Genomic DNA, 17,892 nt, shown 5'->3' on the forward strand with positions numbered 1-17,892 from the left:
CTTGATTTGATATGATTCATTTTTCCATATTTCTTAAACTGTTAGATATGATTTACATATACAACTCAACCTGAACTAGAACTGACATTTTTATAGCATGAAATGGGTTATTGGTTATAATGCAATGCCAGGAGTATTTTCAGAAGCTTGCTGTTGGCTGTGTGTAATGGGTTGTATTACATTTATTTCTTCTTGAGTCTTTAAGGCAGACAGTTCTTTCCACACTGCTCTGTCGGTTGTTAGTGTTTTCACTTTACCCAGTGTGATTCTCAACATTTCCAAGTTATTGTCAATCACTTGCCTCTGTGTGATGTGAGGCCATGTCTTCTTTTATAGAGTGGCATTCAAATTAGAATTCTTCTATTCTGAATAAATGGCCCAAATACAGTATCTCAGCCTCTTCAGTTATTCACCAGCAGTAGGCCTGTTGTACTATGACATTATTCATTTCATCTCACCATCTGATCTTCACAGTTTGTTGAAGGCTTCTAGGGTCAAACTCATCTAATTTATCAGAATGGATTTTATAATTACTTATGTCTTAACACCAAGCAGATATTTTGGGACTGCATCATACTGTTCTACATTTTGCACAGTCTATTCATGCCAGTAGCTATCTTCCTTGTTGAAGTTAGCATTCCTTCATTATTTTAGTCATTTCAATAAATTGTATCATTCATAAAGAACTCGGAGAAGATGAACAAGGCTTCTAACTCCTTTCAATTCTTAATCAGACAGTGTCATTAACAATATAACAATGTGTGCATAGTTTTCATTTCATACCAAACAGGGTACCCAGTACTGCAGTCCAGTACCCAGTCAAGCAGTAAAGCAAGTGATCTGTCTAATGTAGGAGCACTAAGAAATTTCACCCAAGGACTTCAAGAATGCATAATAAATTATTTTAATAAAGATGATGGAAATCTTTTTTACTCATGTTGTTTTTTTGTTCATATGGGGGATATCATTTTTAATATAGTTTAAAGGTATTTTAATGAAATTTAATGTTGCAAAACCTGAATTAAAACACTCTCATGGATATTGAATGATTTATTGTTTATGTCTACTATGGTTGTATCGATTCGCCTTACACATACACAGACAAGTGCTTGCTGAACTCCCACCATCAAGTAATATGACACAGGGACCTTGCCTTGGGTTGTTTTGACCCTATATGTCCCTCCTGGCACAGGCATTATTAATGACAAATTCCATTTCTGTCCAAGCCAAATTTGGGCAGGTGGAAACACTAATTCAGACACAAATGCCTTTTGAATACTGTAAATCAGACTTGTCTGGATTATTACTTCTTCTGGAATCTTTTAAAAACAATAGCTGGTCATAAAAGCCCAGCTTTGAAAAATCCATTACTTAGGAAATATCACAAGAGAAGCCTACTGTGATGCAGAACTCAGACAACTAGATAGACTCTCAGACCAATAAAAACCACAACAGGAGGCCCTGGTGAAACTACATATGGTGCACATTCCCACAGTACGCAATGTGTTCTCTTACTCTAATTGTCATTTTATTTCTACCTATTTTATTGGATGTTTCTACAATAGCAGGTCATTGTTTTTAAAAACTCAAGCTGTGTCTTACATTTATAACTTGAGAAACAGTCCTGTTCACCTGCAATGTATCCTGTACAATGGGAACATTTGCTATGAAAAAAACATACTTGGCAGATGTTTGAGTGAATCAAGACGTTACATCATAAACTGCACATATGAATTTTATTGAGCTAATTGTAGACCCATGTGGTGCAGTAGTGCAGCAGTGTAATCGTGTATGCCTGAAATTAGATAGTGGGCAAGTGGGGTGGTCACCAGAAGCAAAGGTTACCCAGACCCACATCTTGATCAGTTTTAGACAGCAAGATCACAACAGTAAAGAAACAAAGTTACAACTGCAACTCGCTTTCTCCCAGCCAGGTCTTTAGACAAACTCTACAACTTTGCCGACTGTGCTGGACTACACCTGATTTTTGGGCTGAACGCCTTGCACCGGAACTCTGATAACTCCTGGAATGGATCCAGTGCTCTCACTTTACTCAAATACAGTGCTGGGAAGAAATACAACATCTCCTGGGAGCTTGGCAATGGTAAGTCAGATCACCCTAAAGGGCAAGGGAAGAGGTCATAACTGTATTTCAAGATGAGTACATGTTTTGTTATACTGTACGCATTAAACAGTCATAATTCAAGCATTTTGAAAGCATACAAATATTTATATTTCTGCTTTTTTTATAAAGATAATTGCATTGCACCTCATACTGAATGTTGGGGCTGCGAAGACCATAGCAAACCACCAGCAATAACCCAAATGAAAATATACATATTGTTTTTTGTTATTTCAAACAAGGGTTTCCACATATCCAGTTTTCACTCACATGGAAAAAAGTAATCTCCTCAAGGGCTGTACAGGGTTTTAAAGTGCACAAGAAGTCATTAAAAAACTCTTGTTTAATTGATTTATTTCCACTCTGTCATAAGTTTCATACGTCTATACCACTCGCACCTTCTGTACCAACTCTTTGGATGGTTTTGAAACTAAAAATAAAATCATCATGTTTTGGAACTAAAAATGTCAACATTCATGTGACAAAAGAGGCTGTTTGTTTCAATACATGGCTTCCTTACCCTCATTTTGTATGTTTTAGCTCATACATTTTCACAGTTCATATGACATTAATACAATCAAAAGAAAGCAATTTCTAAACATACAGTATAGCTTAAAGCTGAGGCTTTAATGGAGTTTCAGAGAGAAGGCAGATTTCAACACAAATCAGCAGTTCGTTTAACAGTGGCTTCTTTAACAGTCCTTATCACACCATCCCTCATAGCCCCAGGTCCAGCTTCCTGTTAAGAAAACAGGGGCTGATCTTAATAACACATACAGTATATCAGTTTCTACACTTTATTTAATTGAGAGACTAGTGACGTTTTTAAGGTAGGGGTACAGGTTAATTAATTTTAGGTAGCGAGACAGGACTTTATCACTTCAAACTGTAATCAGTGCACAATTGTTTTTTGTTGTCAAGCTTGTATGGTATAGGACAGGTTGCTTACTCACTGAAGGCCTTTTTTTCCAGATATAGGGGGTATAAAGTGATAAAAACGCTGCTCTTCTCCTTGCAGAGCCCAACAGTTATCGTTCCATGGTTTCACACACTCTGAACAGCAGCCAGCTTGCGCAAGATTACTCCCACCTGCGGACTCTGCTGCAGTCTGTGCGGTATTACAGCCGTGCCAGTCTCTATGGGCCCAATATTGGACGGCCTCGTAAAAACGCCATTCTGCTACTGGATGGGTGAGTCTCCTCTGAGGATAGCTGTGAAAGAAGGCCTTTGCATGTGTGTGGTATTTCGTCTAGAATATACAAAACATTAGTGAGAACAGATTCAAGAAGATCAGATTCACACCAACACACTCACACCAGGACCAGTTTCCCAGAAGCCAATTACCCTACCAGTATGTTTTTGGACTGTGGGAGGAAACTGGAGGACCTGGTGGAAACCCATGCAAAACACGAGAACATACTGTTCAAACTCCACTAGATTCAGGCAGCCCTTCCAGGCAGCAATGCTAACCACTGTGCCACTTTGTTGCCCTAGATTTGAAACATGTTTTCTCTCAATTTCCACTCCTTACTTAGTGTGGTTTGTCCTGAAACAGCATATTAGAAACCTGCAATATTTGTAGTATATTGTAATACAGAGGTTATATAACAATAATCAAATCAGTCCTGACTCCAGCTTGAGTGCAAATAAATTCTAAAAATTGAAAAATAAAATACCTCCAGGTAAAACATAGTGATGTCACATACTGTAGTTTAATTTCTAGGGAATACATTGGTGGAGAAATAAATCTTTACATATGAGGACTTATTACACAAAACACAAAAATATTTATAATTTATGTATATTTGGAGTGAGTTTCAAATTCCAAAACACTGCATTTAATGTTCCCCACCAAGTTGCTAACATTGACCCTTCTAAAACTCTCAGATGTAGACACAGATCTTTACATGGGAAAATAAGAAACAAACAACTCCTTTCCCCAAATTTAAGTTCACTCGCTTTAGTACTGAATACCTGATTTTTTTTTAGGTTTTGCTTTGTGATAGAGGAATCCAAGTGGTGAAGATTGTTTGCAGTTCTGGAAATTCTCTCACGCTGTCTTTTCTTCTGTTTCTCTCTGCTATTCTTGTGTTACAAGTACAGTGTTGGTCACATGATCTTCACTGGTCAGATCCAAGAAATTAATGACTCATAAACTGTCCAACATCTGGTGTCTGCACTCATCTGAGGGCTGTTAATCTGACCAGATTACCCCAAAATGTGAAGGCTTTGTCAACAGATCATATCCCCTTCTAGCTAGCAATTCATAAAACACCAGGTGGAAGGGACAAAAAAGTAACAAGCAGTATTATTTTTCATCACAGTTACTGTGAAAAGGCATACTGCAGATCACATAGCATCAACTCAGTTTATCGCAATTTATAGTCAGGCAAAAGCTTTAAAGCATAACATAATAAACCCACTAATGCAGGCTATAGGGTTTATTGTAATGAGCGCTGTGTGTTTAGAAGCCTGTCTCTGGCAGTCCAAGCACTGTCAAGGTCACTGCACAAGCAGTGTATGTGAAAAGACCCCTCAAAGGGAAACAGTACAAGGTAGCTCTTGCTCAGAGCTGCTCGCCAGACATGAGATGTTTATCTCACATCGAAAAGTCTATTAATCCTGGGAGGACTGCACCGCTTAAACACTCTGTCAGCTAAATAAAGTGTCGCTTGATTTATTATGTGGTAGAACAATATTCCACCTGTGTATGCAGAGATGGAGCACTTTTGCAAGCCCATCTCTTTTACCCCCGCCCTTATTGAATGGGGTCGACCCGCAGTTTTGTTTCATTTTGGGGACTCATTCCATTTAGGGCCTGCATGCAGGCTAATCTGATACAAAAGAGAGGGGAAGCTGGATGGTTAAGTTGTGTACTTGTATGATAACCAAGTAGGTGAAGTTGATGCCGCTGTGGATGGAATGCAGGTCTTGGACACTTACAGGATGGGAAAAGAATGTGACTCAAAAACAAAAAAAGAGAGGAGACCTCTTTCCTTCCATCACCTCGTAAAGTGCACCCACAGCCTCCCCAGCTCTAGCTTTTATAGTTTTAGTGAACCATAGAATAGTAAATTGAAATACTTTACTGGCATTGTAATATGAGATTTTTTAAAGATGTGCCTTGTATCATACACGTCAGGGTTTTAAATACTGATAATCCACAACCTGGTAGGCCTTTGGTTTTAGGTAAAGTTTTTAGTGACTTTGAATTTACATACTGTAGGTTTAATTATTTCAATTTCTTTATCTGAAACAGATTGAAAGGCAGTGCTAAATGAGTCAAATGTACCACCCAATGTAAACCTGTTACTAAATATGCTAAGCTTTTATCCTGAATATTAGATCTTACACTTTATGTTTCATTCATTAAATCATCAGAAAACTTGATTTGAGATTGATTAATGTTTTAGTTAGCATTGAAAAATACAGTACGAGCCCATCTAAATATATAGTATATATACAGTAGACTTTCATAATCTGCTTTCATAATTTGAAAAGCAGTGGGAATACAGCATTAGTCTTCATTAGTCTACGGAGTCTACGACATCATGATAATAATTACATGAAACAGCCACTGAACTTGTCTCCAGTTTTATCCAGAGTCATTTTTGAGTCACTGAAACTGCAGCCAAGATAACATGCTAGGAAAAGTTATGCTGGGTGTGTATTGGTGTCTCTTTTATATGCTGGAGGAATGGAATCCTCAGTGACTTCCTTGGCTACAATGGCTGTGACTGGGTGGGGTAAGGAACAAAATGAAAAGGTAGATCTTTCCACTGGTTGGGAGGAGCTGCTTTGGTGCTGGATTGGAGGAATCCCTACTTAAGCAACTGAGTTCACCAGACCAGCCTGCTTACCAGCTACTGCAATTTCTGTATACCAGAAATCATTCTTGTGCCCTCTGAACTCTTACTAATGCTTTAAAATCCATTTCATAGTAGTGTAATCAAAACTGAATACAGTATTCCAAATAAGATCTTGATAGTGCATTGTAAAGCTTCAGGTTGAACATCCTGGGAACCCCATATGTGATGTGTGCTTTTTGTTCCAAATTCTGGCATATGAAAAATGTTCTGATTAGGTTAGTTGTCTTAAGCATAAGACCATCATATCAAGGCAATTCACAACAGTTGCTGATGCTCTTGCAGTGACGAGAGAATGCCACATAAGCCTGATTTTCACTGATCGCGGTCTCTACACAGGGACATGTCCAGGCAACCAAGCACATAACAGCTGTAGTGCTGAAGAACGGAACTGTAGTATTGATTGGCAGGAGGGCGGACAGGCAGAGGCATTGATAGATGGTTCTAAAGGGAGTCAAACAGAGCCCAGATCAGTGTTACAGAAAAGGATGAGCTGATCAACAGATGTTGAAGATTTTATGTTCATTAAAGGATTGTTCAGCTCCCATAAAAGCTGTTACAAGAACGTATTCAAAAGCTCTGTAACACCTTTAAAGTTTTTTAAGGAAATGATTTAGTGTCATTGACTAAATTAGGTGAAAGTACTATAATTCAAGGATTCAAGGATTGAAACCTGTGCCTTTTCTCTAAATTTAGGAATTGCTTTACCTTATTATTGTGTACCAAATCTTTACTAACATAAAGCTTATTATCTCGGCATGACCCAATCTCTAATCAGTATAATAGCTAGTTTATTTGAAAAATTAATGTTTAAAATCTGTTTTCAATGAACTGATTAGATTAAATATAATATTTTGATAAGAATGTATCTTAAGGGATTGCTTATGAAAGAGTTATTCATTTTTAATAGAATGTTAATGAAGTATTTATTATGAAGAAAACAGATGTTATTGAAATTAGGTTAATAAGGGGACATTTTTATACTGTTATTGTACTTAATAAAATTTAACAAGTAATAGGTTATTTCGTGCTGAAAAGAGAAGAAAGAAAACACGTTTTGGCCGTAGAACCTTCTTCAGGCGTGAGCTTTGAAATCTACTGCTTTAAGCAAATTGAATTAGCCCTGAGATTTAAGAGTCAGCACTTAACTTCTGCAGCACTGCTAAATGAAAAGAGAGCATTAAACTAAAGTCTCCTGTAATTAGTGGGCATGCTTGGAGAAGGTGAGAAAAGCATTAGTGCTTTAAGTAGATATCCCTCCCTTTGCTTGCAGGGAAAAGGTGCAGCACTATTTTTGACTTGACTCTGTTTGTCCATCACCTATGGAGAAATGTCTTCATTATGCTTAGCTGCTATAGTCTGTATGCATGCTACAGGTGTGAGCTGGAGGATGTAGCTATTTACAAGCATCCTGAGTTGTTGTCCATTCAAGCCCCCTCATTAATCACAGGTGCACTCTGTAATTAGTAATTACCTGTGTAGGGCCCTTATCTGGGGTCTTATCGCTTGCTGGGGTAAACCTCTGACAGGAAGAATTCCACTTCAGCCTGGAAGCCTGGGATAGCAGAGAGGCCAGCAAAGGGATTTAGCTCCAAACACAAAAAACCTGGAGAGCTCATGAGAAAACTAGAACACTCATTTGAAGTACTGTACATAGCAACAAATATGCTTCTTACAGATACAGACCCTTTCAGTTTTCCCCATTTTTAATCATGTTCAACTCCAATTATTTTGCTTCCTAAATTAAGACTATTTTCTTTGGTATCATCACAAATCTTTTTACATTTTGTCTCATTTGCAAATAATAATCAAATAAACACAACATTTGTGGGATAATAACAATTCCCAGTGGGCTATTTTGGTTTACAAAGTAAATCTTCCACCTACTCACAAAGTTCCGTCTTTTATAAGCTCATTTATATTTTTTTCCTAAATAATTTATGATTTATTAGCAACAGCTTCCTGCTATTGACAATTATATCATAGAGTACAAGGTTTAATAATACATACAGGCAATTTTAATTTACATAGCTTTAGGTTTCTTAAAAGATCTGTATTTTCTTTGTTGCACAAATTGAAGTTCTTTCTTTATAGAACACTTTCAAGAGACAGAGGGACACCTGTTTCAGTGGCAGATTTTATACAGGCACAGGAGAATGCTTGGCTGTTGGTATATACTGTATTGTATCTAGTAATTGCCAATGACCCTTGACTGTATATTTCCGAGGCCAGTTCAAGGAAGTCAACAATTACGAATTGATGCTCCTTCTGTAGCAAATGAACATTCATAAATCTGTCATATACTCATGAGGGTTTCCTCTCACAGACATGTCCAGGCAAATAGAAAAGATCAAACCTATATGTTAGTGTAGTGTTAACTACACTATTCATTTTAAAAGTGAACATTTAGCAGTTGGAATTGAAGTAAAAAGGCCATGATCATTTCCTTAAAAGAAATCTGTAACAACTAATTTGTATTTAGTTGCCCTAAAAATCTAGGGGTATAATTATAAAAACGTCTTGCATATCTTAAATAATTGATACATACTTTCAAGTAACATCTGTCCAAACTGTAGCTATAAATAAAATCTGCAATATCAATTTTTTCTACATAAACTACTACAAGCCAGGAATGTTTCCTCATGCAGATCTTAAAATTAGCTATTGCCTCGGTTGAAGAAGCCAACAGAAATTACTCACCCTCATCTCCCTCTACTTTCTTCTTATGGAAGGCTGTGGTTGTCTGTATAGAACCTAGCTTAACTGATGACCACAAGTGTTTTGATATGGATCTTCATCATATTCTGACGCCACCCCTTGCTGCTACCAGTCTCAGATCAGATGGTAATGATTAATAGCAGAGGATATGGGCTCTGAACTCCAGCACCAGCACAAATAGCGAAACAAAGAAGGAGAGAGAGAAAGTGCCATCAGGCATCAGGCTTGTTAAGAATGGTTGTTTCCTCCACAGACACTTCACCAGATGTCCACAAATATTTAGGTACAACCTGCATCCAGCAGTGTCTGCTTAAAAATATTGAGGTCTTCTTTCAGTGACTCTTGCTGAAACACATTCTTACCAAATAAGGATCTTTCTGCTTTGACTGTGATTCCCAATTCATGCTCAAACACTCACCAGAGTTTACACAGAAGAAAAGATAGCTGTCTCTGTGGAAGACATGGGGTTATAAACATAAAGACCATAAGATGTTTTTTGATGTCTGACTTGGGCTTCACACTAGGTGCCTTAGGGACCTGTAGGTTTGTATTCCTGCCCTAGACAAAATACAGCTTCTGTGTATGATTAACAATATTGCACAACATTATATATTGAATCAGCATGTCTTCAGTTTGCATAATTCAAGAATAAATAACAAATGTCTTGAAAATAACTTTTTGGTTTAATGTTTAGGTTGCATGTTGTTAAGGTTATATATAATAAACTTCAAATGATTTTTCAAATTGTACCCAAACTAAATTCTCAATACACAGTGTGTTTTTATTATAATTGTTTATTTTTATGTTATAATTCACAGGTTTATGAAGAATGCAGGATCTGCAGTAGACGCAGTTACGTGGCAACAGTAGGTATTCTGTCTTTATATTTTTACCGTTTTCATACAAAGGTACACACAAAAGCAATTACAGTATATACAAGAAAATTATAAAAGTGTAAAGGAGCCTCTGATGTGAAAGTGTTTTCATTCTGATTAATTTCCCTGTGAAGTGCCTTTAAGCATTTTCTTTTTGATTTACAAACACTAATATAGTGTTTCTTGTCATATGAGCATACAGGTAGATCTGAGATCAAAATTTTCAAAATGGATTTAGCTGGGTCTAGGCCTTTCACAAAGCTTAAGAGAAGATATATCTAACAAAATGGTCCTCAAAGATTCTCCTAAAAACATCAATAGCTTGTTTTAAAAAAACAGTTTTCTTTAAACCTGTGAAATCAGGCATTGAGATATTTACTGTAGTTCTTGAAGGTGTTGTCTGTGCTAAAGATGCCTGCACTGTTGTGCTATTCAGATCTTTAAAAAATCCTCCAAACCACAGCTTATTTATTTTAATTCTCACAGAATAATGCTATTCACTAAACCCAACACACACACCTTGTTTCACTGTACAGCTGTGACCAACCATTCCACAACAGCTGTTTAAAACAATTTGGCAAAGAATCACTAAAAATCAATGAAAAAAAATATTTAAAACAAACCTGGCACCCATTTTATTGTTTAGTTTTCTCAACAGGAATATGAGTGTTAGGCCTTCTCTTCTCACTGTAATGTGGTCTTCCATGTGTATCTCTGTCTGTGAAGGTCTATCAAAGTGATGCTTAAAGTGACCAAAAATGGAAATCTTCTATTTTTAAAGTTAAAGTATTTTTAAGCATACTCAGATGGATCCCAGCTCTCAAAAAGCCACAACCTATATAAAAAATCTTAAACCTATATACAGATTTGGTATAGTGTGCCCCTATGTATCATATGCAAATTTAACATGATAAATGCACAGTATTCTGCGTGCCCCATATTTAAATGAGCTCATAATTGCAAACACCTGTCTCCAAATATAACATTTAGATGCTCTTCTCAGGCTGCTGTAAGCATCTGACTGCTGTGCATAGCTGTCTGGGCCTCTAATTGGGGGTCTTTTCCTTTAATCTCATTACATTACATTTATTGGAAATGCAGTAAAATACGCAGTAGATTATAATGTGCCAAGAACTAAAGACCATAGCAAAAACAGCTGTTTCAGGAAATGGCTTCAGTCTGCCCCAAAACACTGTCTCTTCCAGACATGTAAGATTGTCTAAATATGCACTTCTTTCAGCTCTGCGTTGTTAAATGTTTGCCAGTCGATAATACGGACTGCCTGTTTTTGTGGTTTATCATACATGCTTTGCATTTATAAAACAGCTGCTTGCTGAAGCCAAATAGATGTTAAAACGTACTGAAGCATGTGTACAATAGATAGCAAAAGGAGGGAGGAGGCACTTTCTCAACCCTGAACGAGCAGGCCTCTGGGCAAGGCTGTGTCCAGATTTATTTATTTCAATCAGGATTATTACAAGAGGAAGGTGGAGGCAGCCTAGTTGTACACATGCTGTTCATACCTGGAACTGCTGTTTCTATCTACATTACCTCTGCAGGTTTAAGCTACACTTGCTTTTCACTGCCTGCTCCCTCTAGCTCAATCTCAGTTACAGAATCAGTTCAGTGTACCTCATTCAGGAAACTGCCTGTCATTGCCTGTGCTTTCCCTAATTCATGGTTAATCACAGTACACCAGACCTCCTTTACTCATTCGTGTTGAAGCACCGTAATGAGTACTATGGCTGATGTCAGAATTATGCCTGATTTTTTCTCTGAAAACCAGACTGCCATGCTTTGCATTAAAATGTTTTGATCCTCCTGCAATGTTTAAAGTTTCTTTTAGCCACACAGGGGAATGTCATAGCAATATCATATTGGCTTTATTGTAGAATTGTGTCATTACTGCTTTTTCCTATCATAGAGACCATTGAAAATCTTTGAAAGTACTGCAATGTTAAAATGGTGGGTGAAAGAAGGGTGAAATACAGCAGACTCCACCTTAAGTTCTTTGGTTTATATATTTTGAAATGAGAGGTATGCATTATAGCTGTTCACGTGTATGACACATTCCTGGATAGATTAGAGGGTAGTCAATGTGAGTTGAAGTAACTGTTATCTGACTATCCTGTTGCATTTACCTGTGCTCATCAGCTAATCCCCTTTCATCAACTTCTGTCATATTTGTGTAACTAATGTGCATGAATACTGCTGCAGGGAGGCTGGAACTATGTTGGTCCTTTAGTGTTAAATCATGTAGGAGGACAGTCAGAGCACAAACAAACCTTCCTTTGTGGCCCTACTCATTCTAGTAATCTTCACAAAGGAGTCTTGCAGATTAAAGGTCAATTCTTAGAAGATTGAACTTTCACCGCATTTGCACCTCGTCGAGTGCACTTCTTCTCAAGGGAATTTTTTCTGTTAATTTGTCTCAGTACAGCTGGGTATCTTCTTACTCTGCTGTTCGGTTGAGCAGGCATCAGACTGATACAGATTCTCTGGCACATCCCAAGAATGACAGGGTTTTGTCTATGCAGAGAAGCTCAATACATACAGTATGAGGGAATTATATCTGGTTATTCAAGTTTCATTCAGTTTTAACAGGTCATTTAAAGTTACTACCACTAATTTATTTGACTGATGTTTTATCCATTTCTCTTTATCTTACTTTTGCACCCATTTATCCCACTACTTATTTAACTGGAGCAATTTGAGTGAAGTACCTTTCTCAAGGGTACAACAGAAGCATCCCACCTGGGATTTGAACCCACAACCTTCCAGTTATGCAAAAAGAACCTTAACAAATAAAGTTTGCTATCATACAACATGAGGAGACACAGGTTATTTAAAGTGTATCTTCAGAGCTAATAAAATTTAAAAAAGAAAGTTCACAACTACAACACCAAATAAAATGTGTGCAGTCTGCAATGTCCTGCTTTTCATTTGGTTAAAATGTGGAATTACAATGTACAATGTAGACCCAATTACAACCCTCTCTAGGAAACATATAATAAGATCTGTTTACAACATTCTTGCAGTTCAGTGCATTTCAGTAAATATAGTACCTGTTCCATTTAAAAGTCATATGGCCATTTCCCTAAAAAACTTAACAATGATCAACCATATCATGTGATTTAAAATCGTATGGTTTTGTGTGCCTTTTCACCTTGTGCAGCTTTGTGCTGGATTGTTTATACATGTGGAAATATTTGTCTCCATTAGTCAAGACTGGTTCAGCTGTGTGGTTTCATCTCTGTTCACATCACTGAATCTGACTTCTGATGCAAGCCTCTAGCACCTAGGTAGAAGACATGACGTTCCTTTCTTTTTACACTTTACAGGAATGACAATGATAATAACAATTGTTATTACAGTTTTAAATACATGTGTACACAGTTCTTTTAGAAATGTTATACTCAGTTAATTTACAATTTGCTCCGCTCAATAAACTTTCTTTCCTAGCCAATGTCATTTCTGTAAACTGTATAAATGAAATCCCTGAAGGTCAGGGATTTCAAAACAGCCAAATATATCAAATAGATTAAACAAGAGCTAAACTACAGTCTACTAAAGACACATAATAAAGGACTGTTTTTATGACTTTTTGGTAATTTAACTGTTGAACAACATCCACCCATCCTCTAGAATAATAGATCAGATTTCTGAGTCAATGAAATAGTGTGAGCAGGGCTGTACTGTAAGTCTGAGGTTGAATGACCCACATTTATTTTATGTTTAAAGTGAGTCACTAGTCTTAAAGTGAGCTTCCAAATCCTGCACAAGGAAACACAAACTTTAATCAAAATTGAGAATTGATATTATAGTTTCTTGGCAAAATGTCCATAAACCTTTTAAACTTTTAAATGTGTTGAATTTCATTGGGAGAGTTAGCAATTTGTCAATTTAAATATGGTTCTTCTAATACTGAAAGTAGAGAGAAGAAATGTCTTTGAACAAACTTGAGTGGAAATTCATTGTACTAGTCAGCATGTTATAAAAAGTCATAACTTGAATAAGACAAGAATTACAATGAATCTGAGTGCTTTCTGCAAACATGTTTTTTTTATGTTACATTTTAGAATTGTAAAATTGTTTGAAATTGTAAATTGTAATTTCAAACATAAAGTATTTTTGACTGCAGCTTGTGATACAGTACTGACATTATGGCCAGTCCGAGGAATTTGCTTTCCATATGTCAACCTGGTGTTAATACAAACCTGATGTGAACAATTCGACATTGACAAAAGTTCTGCAGTGCTGACCCTATACCTAACCCAGAGCAGGTTTTAGCTCCTCTAACAATTTTTCACATTTGTTTTTTTTCCCTTTATTATAGCAGGTAAGTCAATTGAGAACAAATTCTTATTACACTGCAGACCTGGAGAGCCATTTGTCCTATTTATAAAGTGAAGTACCTTGCTCGAGGGTTTAACAGCAGCATCCCAGCTGGGATTTGAACCCATGACCCTGCAGTCCGGAACCCCTATACACTGCTCCTTGCTGTTACCTACCTAAATGTACTGAATTTTTACCCATACGATAATTTGCTTTTATATACACCTCAGAGGTGCTGGCAGGGAGCAGCATCTTAGATGACTGAAATGTGATTTTTCACAATAAAGGCTCTTTTAGAGTAATTAGGGAGTATGTACTAAATTGAAGCAGTGTTGAATTTGCCTTTGCAATTTGCAGGACCCCCGTGTTGTTCAGCTCTAAGAGAACAACAGGAGCCCTTGTCTATCTGCACATTTGCCTTTGAAATTTCAAGCTGCAGACTCATTAAACAAATTAATGCAGGGGTTGGCTCCAATTAAAAGGGGGTGTCACATAGAGGGAAAACAAAACTCAAACCATATGGTAACGTATTTTACCTTCACCTTAAATACAATTCAAGACCTCATGCTTCTAGATTTTACCTGGACATAAGAGATGTACATAAAAAATAAGTTCGAAGTAGTGTGTGACTAGATCCCTTACAATGTGGGTACTGATCTTTTATTTAGCAACTAATGTAATAAATTCTACAGCTCAATAGGTAGCCTGAACTATTCTTGAAAGCTTCCCCGTCAGCTGTGTTTCTTTAGCATCTTGGTGACATATCTGCAACTTTAGCCTGTGATGACCAGTAAGGTACTCCTTGAAATTGTGATACTGAAACCTGTACGCCTCTTAAAACATTTATCCTGCTTTAGGTTTTTATTTACATTAAGAATTGCTTTTCTATTAGTGAAATGTCTCTAGATAATGCTGGAAAACAATTTAAAGAAGTAAATTAAAAAAGTAAAAGGCCTTCTTTTCTACTGTTAGGAATTCACTGAAGGATTAGAGATTCGCAGTTCTATCACTTCAGTGACATGTGACAATAATTAATTGATAGCGGAGGTGCTTTAGTAATGTTTTAACAAATTTGGATTTGCTTCTAGTGACTGCTCAGGGCTAGTTCTAGTTACCATTTTTGCCATCTGTCTCCAAACCCTGACACCTAAATCTACATCAGGAAGTAAATCTGTCATTTAAATTTGTGTATTTTCAATTATATTATATATATATAATATTATAAATATAATTTATATTAATTTGTGTAATATCAATTATATTTTTGGGAATCTAGATATTTTATTTCACAGCTAGAACTTCCCAGATGTAGTTTCTGTTCCTTTTCGGCAAAGTACAGTTGAGTAATATGTGCCACTAGTTGTTAATTTTTATAAGCTTTTGATGTCTATGTCCCACAGTTATTACATTGATGGGCGCGTGGCAAAGGTGGCTGATTTCATGAAGACCCGGCTGCTGGACACTCTGAGGGAGCAGATCACCAAGGTGCTGGAGGTGAGACTGCCTAACATTGCACAGAAAGGAAGAAAGAAGTTTGTATATGCATGCTTCTATTATACACATCTAATGTCGCTTATGTTAGTGAACCTGAAGTTTGTTGCAGGTAAATGGAGACATTTTATTAAATAAATACAGGCAGTTTTTATCCAGAACACAAACTGGTTGTCTCTGGCAGCTTTGGTTTCCCCAAGCATTCTGGCTACATGAATTGATGTCTCTTAATTGTGATTGTGTGTGTACACATGCCCTGTGATGCACTGGCATTCTATCCAGGACTTATTCCTGGCTTGCAACATTTACTTCCAAGTTGCTGCAAATTTATCAGGAATAAGTGACTTCCTGTTAATGGATGGTTGCTATACTAATTTCCATGGGTTAAAATCTGTACTTTGCAAGCTTCCTATCTGTAATTCATCCTCTGTTTTATAATTCTAAATCCTCTGTTGTCTAATTCTAAACAGATGAGTTGAGCTACAGATCTAGAAAGCTAAATCCTATTTTATTGGTGCCAATCCATGAATCTGAACTTGTTTTGTGCTGATAACTAGATTAGCAGATCCAAGGTATGGATTCAATAAACTCCTCCCTGTTCTAATTAGTGCTGCAGTCCCATTAGTCATATCTTAATTGGCTTTCAGGAAGCTTCCTGCTAGACCTCCATAACAAGCTGTGCCTGGTCTGTGCCATGGGCAGGGAGCTGAGCGTTCAGAGTGGCACAGGGTTTATAAGCTTGCTTCACCACAGGAATAGTGCTGCTAGCCAGAAAGTCTAATGAGCAGCACAGGAAACCATGACAAAGAAATGATCAGAACTAGCTGTAATATATTTTTCTAATTGCAGCACAAATGTTTAAAACAAGGATGTCAAATTCAGTTTGTGGGGGGCCTGTTATCTGGGTTCCTGGAGGGCCTGAGCTCTGTTACTTAGTTGATCTAATTGTTTAATTAACAGCTTAATTATAATACTACTGACTAGGTTCCAAAGTGTTTTACACTGTAGGTAACTTTAAAGAAGAGAGTTTTACAAGTATTCAACAGTGAGAGACCTTAAGAAAAATCCCATACATGTCTAACAAAAAACAAAATAAAAAAGAAGAGATTTTTTTTAGTCTTAGATTTTTTTTCTAGTCTTAAGCCTTATGCTTGATAAATCTTGCCATAACACATATTTAAATTCTGAACCAATTCTCTTCCACAAACCTTGAGCACCAGTGATTAACAAATCAATGCCTGTGATGTTAGATTGACACAGTGACCCCAATTCACACCCAGTGCCGCAATGAATCATTATCACATTATTTACTAATTGTAAGCACATTCACTGATCAGTTTCCAGACTTTTTAGAAAAGGTTTTTCCAGGACAATTTTAGTTAGAGAGCTGTTGAAGGAAGGAGGTTATATCAAAGGGCAGATCTGATGTGAAACACTCTGCCTTCCCTGTGCCTCTTTCCAGCACATGCATTTTCAAGGAAAAAAAGTCTCTTGGGAGAGTGGTAGTGTTTGACTGCCTAGCTTTACATTATTCATTGTTTTGTTTTATTCTTTGTAATTTTCATGCTCTGTGTCTGTATTGGAGAAGAAAAGCATGGGAGCTCTCCTTCTCAGTGTTAATTGCTTGCAGCCATGACAATATCATGAGCATGGACAGAACTGGATTAACTGAAATTTACTCCACACGGTGAATTGAGTAAACACGTTTACTCTCAAACATCCTACAATATCATAAAATGCTTGAAAATCAAATAGCTGTATAGCCTTTCTAGCATATGGTCAGTGAGGTACTTATAGCCCTTAAATAGCAAATTTTATACTACAGTACTTTGAGGGTCTCTGCTTTCCCATTAAGACTTATTATAAAAGTCCACATTTTGATTATTTAAAATGTCTAGAGATTATTTCTAATGGAAAATTAAAGGTCTGTTGCCAAACCTTTTTAAAAACATCTACAGTATTTTTGTTTCCTTCAAATGAATTCCCTGGTTACGAATCCTATATCTACCCGTCTGCTTTCTTTGTGCCCCTTGTATAGAGTACTGGAAAAGACTGAGTACTCCCAAAGATGTAACATCTAGCTATGCCCTTTAACTCGTAGGTGGTGAAGACACATGCCCCTGAAAAGAAGGTTTGGCTTGGTGGTGTGGGGCCAGCCTGGGCAGGGGGTACCAACAATCTGTCCGATACATATGCAGCTGGCTTTCTGTAAGTGCACCTTTTCAACTGCTCACACCCTATTATAGCCTCATAGAGCCTCTCAAAGTCTGTGTAGTCGTCTTGTGCCTCCTTCTCTATCCTGTTTTTATCCATTATTTTCATACAACAAAGTGTTAAGGGTATGAAATGTGTACAGGATGTCATGTGCAGTTTTACTTCTATAAGAGATTCATATGGCCAACATAGCTGCTGATGTTTAACTTAACTTTTATTTTGTTTGACTAAGTCTACCCTTGACCTACAGTTACCCTGCAGACTGTTTTGT

General features: G+C 37.0%; 1 protein-coding gene across 1 annotated transcript in view; it reads left to right on the top strand.

The window, feature by feature from the left end:
* hpse2 (heparanase 2) overlaps positions 1 to 17,892 on the top strand; it is an 84,516-nt gene that overhangs the window by 44,461 nt on the left and 22,163 nt on the right. The window contains exons 4-8 of the mRNA XM_088917504.1: positions 1,931 to 2,104; positions 3,141 to 3,312; positions 9,525 to 9,572; positions 15,317 to 15,410; positions 17,509 to 17,615. Of these exons, the coding sequence (XP_088773630.1) occupies positions 1,931 to 2,104; positions 3,141 to 3,312; positions 9,525 to 9,572; positions 15,317 to 15,410; positions 17,509 to 17,615 (595 nt within the window). The remainder of the gene's footprint in view (positions 1 to 1,930; positions 2,105 to 3,140; positions 3,313 to 9,524; positions 9,573 to 15,316; positions 15,411 to 17,508; positions 17,616 to 17,892) is intronic.

This window comes from Atractosteus spatula, chromosome 5, assembly GCF_055471065.1.
Source record: "Atractosteus spatula isolate fAtrSpa1 chromosome 5, fAtrSpa1.hap1, whole genome shotgun sequence".
In the NCBI taxonomy this organism is placed as follows: Eukaryota; Metazoa; Chordata; class Actinopteri; order Semionotiformes; family Lepisosteidae; genus Atractosteus; species Atractosteus spatula.